General features: G+C 42.2%; 1 protein-coding gene across 2 annotated transcripts in view; it reads right to left on the reverse strand.

The window, feature by feature from the left end:
* The window catches only part of kcnd1 (potassium voltage-gated channel, Shal-related subfamily, member 1), a 52,654-nt gene that overhangs the window by 28,302 nt on the left and 11,852 nt on the right, over positions 1–12,500 (reverse strand). For both annotated transcript variants that reach the window (XM_068732143.1, XM_068732142.1), the window contains exons 3-4: positions 11,528–11,773; positions 8,615–9,327 (exon numbers count right to left, since the gene is read on the reverse strand). In XM_068732143.1, the coding sequence (XP_068588244.1) occupies positions 8,615–9,327; positions 11,528–11,773 (959 nt within the window). The remainder of the gene's footprint in view (positions 1–8,614; positions 9,328–11,527; positions 11,774–12,500) is intronic.

Genomic DNA, 12,500 nt, shown 5'->3' on the forward strand with positions numbered 1-12,500 from the left:
ATTGGTTTGTGCACGTTCTGAAGCCTCGAGTACAGCATTTACCACCAGTGAACAGGAAGTTACCATATATGGACTGAAGAGTCCTGTCAATCAGCGTGTAGCCCCGCCCCTAAATCATCCCCTCTTCATGGTCTGTCTGACTCTAAATGGAGCATAATGTACTAAATGAACATCATGCTGTATTGAAGAAGACTGTAAACTAGAGATTGAGACCATAAACTCATGTTTACAATGTTTACTGAGGGAATAAATCAAGAGAGAAGTAGAGTCATTTTAGACTAGACTTCTATACAACCAGAGGAGTCGCCCCCTGGTGGTCACTAGAGAGAATGCAGCTTTAACTCATGAAGCTCTGAAGAACTTTAAGGTTGTTTCCTGTTTGTTCCTCGTGTGAAACAACAAATCAGCGTTGATTAATTCGTCACAACTTCAGTATTTCAGTAAAAGCACTTCCATAATTATTTCAATCTCAAACCATCATATTTTTCCAGAACCTAACTGAGTAGTTTGAAGACTTTTATTTTGAAAAGACTAGACTTTTGCAGGAAAATGCAGAAAAAATGAGGCGTAACTTTTTGTTAGATCGCTTTGAAGAAAAGCTGAATAAATGTAAAGTTATTAAGATTTAATAATTCACAAATATGATCTGTTTATTAAATATAGATTAAAATAGCCAACAGCATTATTTTATCAACATTCAGATGCTGCTTCAATGGTTATAAATCAGGAGTAAAATCACATTAAATAAGTAATTGATAACACTTTTACTTTTCATATATATTTTTTTATATTTTTTTAATAGAGTCTTCCACCTCTGAATTAATGATTCATTTAGATTTAGAATGAAGTAAAAGTTATATTTTAGAGTTCGGTTTAATCAAAACTCAGTTCAGTGTTAAAGTTTTAGTGATGTTTAAAAGAAAAAGGTGAACATGTGGATGTTATGCAAATTAAATGAAATCAAATAGAAAATATATTGGTTTTTTTGTATCATTATTTAAATAAGTAGAAATAAAAGAGTGACTGAAATAATAAAGAAGAGAATCTGGACAATACATGTGGACAGAAATGTAGAGGAAAAGCTTTTATTGTGTGTGTTTCTGTGTGAGACGGAGTTACAGATGTTTAAACAGCTGGACCTTCAATATCCCTCAGTGTAATAAAGCGACTGAACATCGCTGGCGTCACATGAATGTGAAGCAGGAGGATAACAACACGTTCATGGTGTCGCTGAACAAAGACGCGCGTCACACGGTGCAGCTGCAAAGGTCACGGACGTTAAGAGAATAAAAGCCTGAAAAGGTAAATGGAACCGTGGTGGTGTGGAGCTTTTATCGGTAGAGACTCAAGGACTCGGGGACATTGTGACGGGTGGCCGGGAGGAGGAGGAGGAGCTGGGAATCGAACCGGCGACCTGCTGAGCGGCAGCTGCTCCTGAGGGGTTCAGGGGATTGACCTCAGAGCCACACCTACGGAAACGAATGCACTGCACTCTGAAAACACACGGTTCAGATTCAGATCAGAACGGAGTCACGGATCGGATCCTGGATCAGAGTCACGGATCGGAGTCACGGATCGGATCCTGGATCAGAGTCACGGATTAGATCCTGGATCGGAGTCACGGATCGGATCCTGGACCGGAGTCACGATCAGAGTCACGGAAATGATCCATATTAACAGATACAGATCTCTTTGATGTTTGATTATAGCGGCTGGTCTACAAGGATCATGTGAACACATCATGATAACGTTATAATTTACCTTCAGCCAGTACTCATTTTCACCGAACAGAGCCTGAAGGCATCGTAATGTAACTGAATGTAACCTTTGTGTGTTAGCTGCTTATGTTAATGTTTTAGTAATAATGGTAATGACCTTAATGTATCAGTTATGATGTTAATAATGATGGTCAGTAGTAATATGAACGTATCATATCTCCTGCAGTTTGAAGCTCCATGTCACCAAAATGTCTCAATTAGCATACGATGATAATTAGTGTAACCGGAAGATTAACATATTATATAAAGACCTCAGCCAAATGTCATGTTCCTGTTGTGTGTAACATTTAGTTATATATAAGTGTGACCTGTTACATAACACACACACACACACACACACACACACACACACACACACACACACACACACACACACACACAGAGCATATGTGTGGACTCAGATTCCCATCATGCCGCAGGAGAAAAGAAGAAACAGGCCTTTAGATTTAGAGGAGAATGTGTTCTAATGCAGATGTTACAGGTCACTGAGTCCAGACCAGTGATGGAACAAACATCATCATGTCATCCCATGACGATCATGATCACTATGAGTTTATCAGTAAGTTATGTTAGAACATGTCTGTCTGTCCTGTATGACCTAACACCTGCAGAACTGCAGAGTCTTGTTTATTGTTAGTGAGCAATACATTTAAAATATAATGTAATACATTAGAACAAATCAAAAAGACTAAAGACTAAAGATACCTCCATCTTTTTTATGAGAATATCAACCATGATTCAAAAAGAAAAAGACTAGATCAGCTGCTCACTGTATAGATCCACAGAACCCCCCGTCTCTCATACGAACATTCACTAAAGCACCAAGTGTGGATTCATCCGCCGCTTAAAATAGTCCCCAACAAATGCTCTATTTCCATGTGTTTGTTGAAACTACTTAGTTAGGTTGAGACAACTAAACTACTTAGTTAGGTTGAGACAACTAAACTACTTAGTTAGGTTCAGACAACTAAACTACTCAGTTAGGTTCAGACAACTAAACTACTTAGATTCAGACAACTAAACTACTTAGTTAGGTTGAGACAACTAAACTACTTAGTTAGGTTTAGACAACTAAACTACTCAGTTAGGTTGAGACAACTAAACTACTTATTTAGGTTGAGACAACTAAATTACTAAGTTAGGTTTAGACAACTAAACTACTTATTTAGGTTGAGACAACTAAACTACTTAGTTAGGTTGAGACAACTAAACTACTCAGTTAGGTTGAGACAACTAAACTACTTATTTAGGTTGAGACAACTAAACTACTAAGTTAGGTTTAGACAACTAAACTACTTATTTAGGTTGAGACAACTAAACTACTTAGTTAGGTTGAGACAACTAAACTGCTTAGTTAGGTTGAGACAACTAAACTACTTAGTTAGGTTGAGATAACAAAACTACTTAGTTAGGTTTAGACAACTAAACTACTGAGTTAGGTTGAGACAACTAAACTACTGAGTTAGGTTGAGACAACTAAACTACTCAGTTAGGTTGAGTTTTGTTGGACTCATCCGCCTCCACTCCTGCCCTGTATGTGATTTTGCTCTTTTTACTTCCTTGTTGAAGATTACGAGGAAAACATACGGAATGATTTTGTTACGAATAACAGAACATTATTTGTAGGTGTAGCTACGAATGCTGGAGGAGACCAGACTGCTAAACCATACTGATCAGGAGAATTCCTCATGAGTAATTGTATCTCTGTGCAATGACATTAAATTCTCTCTAACAGGCGTCTGAGGGCCTGGAGGGGCCACATCGGCCATTTTGTGTCAGCTGGAGGAAATGGAGGAGATAAAGTCTGTGTCTTTGATTAGATCCTTCTGATTCCTCTCTCTCCTCTCTATTAAAACATTAACAGCGTTGGGACGCTCTATAATTCCATCCAGGCCGTTTTATAAGCCGGTTACTCTCACTCTCCGGCTCATATACATCCTGTTCCTCAGAGGAAATGGCTGCTTCCCCTCTTGTTCTTATAAATAATGTTGATGCTAAAGTGCTCTGCAGCAGCGAAGTGAACAGACGGGCGGTAAAGTTGGTCTTATAGGCTCGTTCAGTCTCACGGTGAAGAGGAGGACGAGTTTAAACATCAAACTATCTTCAGATTTATGATTTTTAATAAACTCAGATTGTCTGGCCGTTAAATTTCAACATTAAAATCATGGAAAACAAAAGATTTGAGTTCATTATTAGTTTTCAGAAGTTGTTAAAAATAGATTTGTGCAGGTCATTTTTGTTCACTTTAACCATCATTAATACATTTAATTAATAACTTTAGTTAAAAGTTATTTTACTGTAATTTATGTTATTTCTTCATTAGTTTGTGTATTATGAAATAATAAGTTAATAAATGATATATTGTAGCTGAGAAGAGACGATTATTGTATTCTGATAACATAGGAAACTATTGCACACATTATAACATGTGATTTGTATTTGTTAATGTTTACGACATTATTTGTAAAACATCTATAAACATTTCACAAGGAATTGTGGGTCGGCATTAACTATATTATTGCCTATCTAAGGTTCTGTGTTTCCTATGCTGAAGGGGATAGGAAAGGACGCAGTGAAGCACCTTTGCTTAGTATTTAGAGGCGTCAAACAGCTGTTATCATGGAGGACACAGAGACCTGAGATGTGGTCGAGATCAATGAATGAATCGAGATGTTTGTCCTGAAACACATCAGATGTTCAGAACGTATCAAACAACAGGTGGACATGAAGGTAGGAGGAGTTTAGTTCATCTTTACTCAACTGGAGATCATGTGAGAGATCCATCACCGTTAACTGTTCTATTGAAAGAGTTATTTTTAATAATCAGAGTTCCTGAAGGAGGAAGAGGAGGATCTTCTTCTTCAGTCCAGACAGAAACAGTCTGCATAGTTCCTGGCAGCAGCCCTCTGAAGGAGCTCCAGATCAGGGTTCCTCTCTCTCACAGATCTTATCTGACTTCTGGAGGAGCTGCAGCAGCTTTATGATTTCACTTACAGATTATTTGTTCAGTGATAAAAAACACGGGAGCAAAGCAATAAAAAGCAGCACGATGAAAAACAACGATATCGTAGCGAACAAAGAGAAACAAATGAGACGAGGAGATGAAGAGGAGATGAGGAGGAGGAGGAGGAGGAGGAGGAGGAGGAGGAGTGGTTTAAGATGGATAGAAGTGATCCAGATACGATGTAATTTACATTCACTCACATGTTTTAACACAGATATATATATATATATATGTTATATATACAGATATATCTTGTCTGACGACAGATGAGGCAAACTCGTTTTCTGTTTAATATTTTTTAGATCCTGATGAGATAGTTAAAGATTATGAATCATGAAGTAACTGTAGTTTTGTCTCCTGAAGTCTCTGAACCCTCTGAAGCATGTTTTCTTTAAAAAATCACCAAAATGACGTTTATCACAGTCAGAAGATGTTAAAGCCAGATTTCCATCTTTGCGTCGGTCCTTGAACACATCATGTGTGACGAACAATTCAGTCAGAAAAAAGCAGCCAAATCTAAGATCTAAATTGTGATATTTCATCAAAAACATTAAATTCTATATGTTCTCCTTTAAAATCTCTCCTCAAATAAAGTGTTTACTAGTGCTGGGAAACTTAACGCATTAATTAATTAACGGCGACAATTATTTTATTGCATTAATGCAATTTTTTTTAATGCAATCTACACCATTGATGCAAATCACCAAACCAGAGGTGGAGTCTTCATCACTACGTTGGTGCAGCGTGTGGAGGAGTCTTCATCACTACGTTGATGCAGCGGTGGAGGAGTCTTCATCACTACGTTGATGCAGCGTTGGAGGAGTCTTCATCACTACGTTGATGCAGCGTGTGGAGGAGTCTTCATCACTACGTTGATGCAGCGTATGCAGGAGTCTTCATCACTACGTTGATGCGGCGTGTGGAGGAGTCTTCATCACTACGTTGATGCAGCGTATGCAGGAGTCTTCATCACTACGTTGATGCGGCGTGTGGAGGAGTCTTCATCACTATGTTGATGCGGCGTGTGGAGGAGTCTTCATCACTACGTTGATGCGGCGTGTGGAGGAGTCTTCATCACTACGTTGATGCGGCGTGTGGAGGAGTCTTCATCACTACGTTGATGCGGCGTGTGGAGGAGTCTTCATCACTACGTTGATGCGGCGTGTGGAGGAGTCTTCATCACTACGTTGATGCGGCGTGTGGAGGAGTCTTCATCACTACGTTGATGCGGCGTGTGGAGGAGTCTTCATCACTACGTTGATGCAGCGGTGGAGGAGTCTTCATCACTACGTTGATGCGGCGTGTGGAGGAGTCTTCATCACTACGTTGATGCAGCGTGTGGAGGAGTCTTCATCACTACGTTGATGCAGCGTATGGAGGAGTCTTCATCACTACGTTGATGCAGCGTATGGAGGAGTCTGCATCAATACGTTGATGCGGCGTGTGGAGGAGTCTTCATCACTACGTTGATGCGGCGTGTGGAGGAGTCTTCATCACTACGTTGATGCGGCGTGTGGAGGAGTCTTCATCACTACGTTGATGCGGCGTGTGGAGGAGTCTTCATCACTACGTTGATGCGGCGTGTGGAGGAGTCTTCATCACTACGTTGATGCGGCGTGTGGAGGAGTCTTCATCACCACGTTGATGCGGCGTGTGGAGGAGTCTTCATCACCACGTTGATGCTGCGTGTGGAGGAGTCTTCATCACCACGTTGATGCGGCGTGTGGAGGAGTCTTCATCACCACGTTGATGCGGCGTGTGGAGGAGTCTTCATCACCACGTTGATGCGGCGTGTGGAGGAGTCTTCATCACTACGTTGATGCGGCGTGTGGAGGAGTCTTCATCACTACGTTGATGCGGCGTGTGGAGGAGTCTTCATCACTACGTTGATGCGGCGTGTGGAGGAGTCTTCATCACTACGTTGATGCGGCGTGTGGAGGAGTCTTCATCACTACGTTGATGCTGCGTGTGGAGGAGTCTTCATCACCACGTTGATGCGCGTGTGGAGGAGTCTTCATCACTACGTTGATGCGGCGTGTGGAGGAGTCTTCATCACCACGTTGATGCGGCGTGTGGAGGAGTCTTCATCACTATGTTGATGCAGCGTGTGGAGAAGTAGAGATAAACTAAAGACGAGCTAACAGACGCCACAGAGAAGTGGAGAGATACAAACTGCAGGACGACTAGTGTTGAGAAGACGTCGGTCTGAGGAACGTTCTCAGGATCATGAATGACGTCACGTAGGAGCCTCCCTCCAGACGCACCGTCACCAGAAGAACACACGAGTCGTATGAAGAGGAGAGGACTACAAAAGAGACGGAGTCACAACGCTCACCGGCCGTCTCTCACCGGAGACTACCGGACATCGCCGGGTAACCGTCGTCACCTCGGAGTTACGGAGCATTATGTTGATGAACAGTGGGAGCTGCGTTCACATGCTCTGACTGTATGAAGACAGAAGACACACATGTTGATGAAACGTGTGGAACATTGTATTCATGTTGCACAGCAGTGGAACGTTTAAATAAAGTCACACACTGAGCACAGATAGTAGAAATATAACTGATACTGTGTGAAGAATACTGCTGTTAACAAGAACCTGATCTGTTTAACGTGATTCAAACCAAATGTTATTGAGCTTTAGTTCATATAGCAGTACTTTAAAATACAAGTGAGTAATACACTACTTTTAATTCATTGTTGAACTTTGCGCAGAACAATGAGATTATTCACGATTAAAAACTGTAATTGTTGCCCAGCACTAATAAAAACATTAAATTATGAACTCCTCAGTGAAACTATGACGTCATGATTGATTCATCTGAGACCAACAGTCATGTGACCACAGATAAGAGAAACACAGAGCAGAGAGGAGAGGAGAGGAGAGGAGAGGAGAGGAGAGGAGAGGAGGAGAGGAGGAGAGGAGGAGAGGAGAGGAGAGAGAGAGGAGAGGAGATTAGAATGAGGCCTTTCAGAATAAAAGCCTCCAATCTCCAGTCAGTGACATAGAAGTGTCCTAACAGAGGATTATTATGATGTATTTACCATAGATTCTATTGATTATTGATTATTGACATCACCAAAACGGTCCAATCAGGTATCTGTCTGTCGTCTCAGAATGAACAGGAAACAGTTACTAAATAAAACACAAATGTGATTTTGTTCATTCAATAGATCTCAACTCTGAGTCACAGAAACTCACTGAATCTCCATTCACAGACAGGTAGGAGTATAGAGCCATATAGAGAGAGAGAGTGTGTGTGTGTGTGTGTGTGTGTGTGTGTGTGTGTGTGTGTGTGTGTGTGTGTGTGTGTGTGTGTGTGTGTGGTGGAAGCTTATGGCCGTTTCACTGACTCACTCTCTATTTCTGAAGTTTACAAAAGGCTCTTTGAACAGCAGATAATAGATCAGAGCTGCAGGGTGAACACACCACCATCACCATCACCATCACCATCATCGTTATCATCACACACACACACACACACTCCATCCACACGGCAGCAGTGTGTGTGTGTGTGTGTGTGTGTGGGTACCAGCAGGGTGAAGATACGCGTGGGAGGCAAACACACACACACACACACACACACACACACACACACACACACACACAAACACAAAAACACTCACACACACATAATATTTTTCACACTTCCTCTCCTCTCATGGTGGAAACAGACTGTTAAAACTCGTCTCTGTAACCAATAATAATGACAATAATATCACAGAACACAAGGTCGGTGGCGACACAAAGAAGACGTCTGTTTGGGCGTCACAGCAGCCGGGCGGAAAAAGAAAAACACACAAAAAAAAAGGGAAAGTGACGTCAACTCACCCGAGCGTGGTCATGGTGACGATGGTGTACCAGAAGGAGGCCGGGATGGAGGTGAAGGTGGAGCCCTTGGTGCCCTTCTCGGCGTAGAACATGACGGTGGCGAAGATGATGATGGCCATGGTGAGGGAGAAGAGCAGGAAGCCCAGCTCCGAGGCGCAGCTCTTCAGCGTGTAGCCCAAAATCCTCAGGCCCTGCGAGTGACGGGAGAACTTGAAGATGCGGAAGACGCGGAAAACGCGCAGCGTGACGAAGGCGCCGCTCACGTCCTCGTTCTCGGGCATCACCAGGCCGATGTAGTACGGCATGATGGCCACCACGTCGATCACCGACATCACCGAGCGCATGAACTTGCAGCGGCTCGGCGCGGCGAAGAGGCGCATCAGGTACTCGAAGGTGAAGATGAGCACGCAGGCCGTGTCCATGCAGAAGAAGGCCAGCTGGTATTTCTCCCCGCAGGGGAGGTCCCTGACGCTGCCCTTGGGGGGCCGACAGGGCACCGTCTCCACCACGTTGGCGATGACGGAGACGGCGATGAAGAAGCCGGTGACGTAGTAGAAGACCAGCGCCATGGTGGAGGTGTGGGGGTTCTCGAAGGCCCGCCACAGGCGCTCCCTGGAGGTGCTGTGAGGGGGGAGGGGGGCGTCCATCGCCTCGTTGGCCTCCGTGTCCTCCGCCAGACGCTCCTGGTTCTCCTTTTTCCTGTCTCGGTATTCCTTCACACAAAAATAGGAGGAAGAGGAAGATGAAGATGACACGATTTATCTGTAATGATTCAAGACTTTGTCGACATTAAATCAAGTCAGAAACCAGTCCTGCTGCAAAAGTAAGGATTTCATTTAAAGAGGATTCTCTACGCACCAAGTTAACAAAGGAGACGTCAGTTAAGTCTCAACGGGAACCGACGAACGCCACGTTTAAATCACATTATTCAGACTGTACCGGGTTAGGACCAAACATGGACTCTGGAGTATAGTATAGTATGTCAAAAAAGGTCATGAAAAAGTCATAGGAAGTCTTATTAGTGCATATGGTATTAGTAGGCAGTAGGGTTAGTGAGCAGACCGTCCCATGAACTCCTCTTTTGCTTCTATATTTTTAACATGTGAAATGTTCTCTGAACTAGAATGTGGTTTTTATAGATCCAACAGGAAACAGACAGAAAACGAGGAATTACAAATACGTTGGCTGCTTCAGCTCCACGGATTGATCAACACAGCAGAGTTTATAGATTCTGATGCTAACGAGCAAATACTGATCTATCAGAGCTGTAACTTTGATATTCAAGTACAAATATTGACATGAACCATTTACATTTTTTTTTTTTTGCTAACATTTTCTTATGCCGACAGAGTTTCTTAAGTAAGGTTAGCCGGATTTTTCCCTCTTGGCTCTAAACATTGTGAGCTAATACTGTAAAAACATCAGACTTTGACCCACAGCCAGCAGCCAACACACAGGTACTAATGAGATAACAAGTGACTGAGCAAAACAAGCCAGCTAGATAACGATAGTGATGAATAAATGAAAGTCCTGCAGCAGCTAAGAAACTGATCTGCAGGAAGTTTCTTTCCCAGATGTTGAGCCAAATGCTGTAATAGCAGAGCAGAGAGAATCTGTGAAGTTTACTAGAAGAAGACAAATAAAAAGCATGTGGACGAGTTGAGCGAGTTCAATGAGAATTTCATTTGTGAACAGAATGAAGGAACGTGAGGAAACACTGAACTATGAGACGGGTCAGGTTTAAAGACAAAGACATAAAGATATAAGAGCCTCTGAAGACGATATGCTGAGCTGACAGACATTAAGAGCTCGGGAGGTGATTTGTTATTCAGAGCTACTTGTTTATGGCTCGTTAAAGAATTCACTTACAGAAAGAAAGCTGGAGTATGAAGCTGAAACCTGACATATAATGGAGTCTGGTTAGTCGTCGGTGTTTACACAGCAGTCATTGAGCTGATGAAGCTCTTCTCCAAGAGACATTAGGAAGACATCAAAGATCAACGGTCACAGAATCCACTGAAGTACACCAGGGAAGAGGCAGGTGTTATAAAAGTTATAATCTCAATGTTTAGTTGTCTAAACCTAGCCGTTGTTGGTTTAGTTGTCTAAACCTAACTGTTGGTAGTTTAGTTGTCTAAACCTAACTGTTGTTGGTTTAGTTGTCTAAACCTAACTGTTGGTGGTTTAGTTGTCTAAACCTAGCCGTTGGTGGTTTAGTTGTCTAAACATAGCCGTTGTTGGTTTAGTTGTCTAAACCTAACCGTTGTTGGTTTAGTTGTCTAAACCTAACTGTTGGTAGTTTAGTTGTCTAAACCTAACTGTTGGTGGTTTAGTTGTCTAAACCTAGCCGTTGGTGGTTTAGTTGTCTAAACCTAACCGTTGGTAGTTTAGTTGTCTAAACCTAACTGTTGGTAGTTTAGTTGTCTAAACCTAACCGTTGGTGGTTTAGTTGTCTAAACCTAACCGTTGTTGGTTTAGTTGTCTAAACCTAGCCGTTGTTGGTTTAGTTGTCTAAACCTAACCGTTGGTGGTTTAGTTGTCTAAACCTAACCGTTGGTGGTTTAGTTGTCTAAACCTAACCGTTGGTAGTTTAGTTGTCTAAACCTAACCGTTGGTAGTTTAGTTGTCTAAACCTAACCGTTGGTGGTTTAGTTGTCTAAACCTAACCGTTGTTGGTTTAGTTGTCTAAACCTAGCCGTTGTTGGTTTAGTTGTCTAAACCTAACTGTTGGTGGTTTAGTTGTCTAAACCTAACTGTTGGTGGTTTAGTTGTCTAAACCTAACCGTTGGTGGTCTAGTTGTCTAAACCTAACTGTTGTTGGTCTTGTTGTCTAAACCTAACTGTTGGTGGTTTAGTTGTCTAAACCTAACTGTTGGTGGTCTTGTTGTCTAAATCTAACCTCTGGAGGTTTACCTCCATGCAACAGTCCCCGATGATCTCGGGCACGATGCCGTAGAAGGCCAGCTCCTCGTCGAAGGCCTGGATGCACTCGTTTCTCGGGTAGTGGAGCTTCCCGGTGCGGTAAAAGTTCAGAATGTGCCGGAACATTTCAGGGTCCCGATCAAAGAAGTACTCCTGCGTGTCCTCGTTGTAGAAAAACTCCTTCTCTGAAGAACCCAGCAGCGTCTCTGGATAACGGTCCAAAGTGTTCTTCCATGTCTGGAGGAATCAAAGAGGAAAGAATAAAACAGACAGTTTTACTTTTGAGACTCTAAATCTGGGTCTCGTGTGGGCGTTCATGGTGCTGAATCACAAATCTCACAGCAAAAGCAAACCAGTGTGGACAACAACCAAAGTTTTCTATTTGACAAGATGTTTTTAACTCTGCTGTGAAGAGGTTTTAGAAATGCTAAAGAATCATCTGCTGTCAGCTTAGTCACAGGTGTTGGGGGGACTCAGGTACTGTACTTAAGTACAACATTGAGTATTTCCATATTATGCAGCTTTATACTTTTATTTTACTTATTTTTGTGGGTATTAGTAATAAGTAGACACAGGTCATCTCAGTGTGTTTGGACCGCTGGAGATGGAATGGTTCTTACTGTAAAACCTCAACACAATTAATAGAAACTACAGTCTGCAATCTTCAACTATGACAACATGTATTTTCATTTCTTTAAAACTGCAACCGTTTTGTTTTGTGGTCATAAATACAGAATACGTTTTTTTTTATGAAAGAAAAAGACCAAATGTGAGACATTCCTTTGAGTTTAACCACTTTACCACTTTAACTCAAACACAAGTTCCATTTGCAGCCGTGACTGAGAGGCTGAGAGAGACGGCAGCGTTGAACCGTCACTAACGGAGAAGTACGGCCTGTTTTATGCTTAGATGATATTTTTGGGGGGGGTTTACTGTATGTTTGTATAGTCACCAGAACTTCAAG

Source organism: Cebidichthys violaceus, unplaced genomic scaffold (genome assembly GCF_023349555.1).
Source record: "Cebidichthys violaceus isolate CVI_PGR_0920_01 unplaced genomic scaffold, fCebVio1.0.p SCAF_57, whole genome shotgun sequence".
Lineage (NCBI taxonomy): Eukaryota > Metazoa > Chordata > Actinopteri > Perciformes > Stichaeidae > Cebidichthys > Cebidichthys violaceus.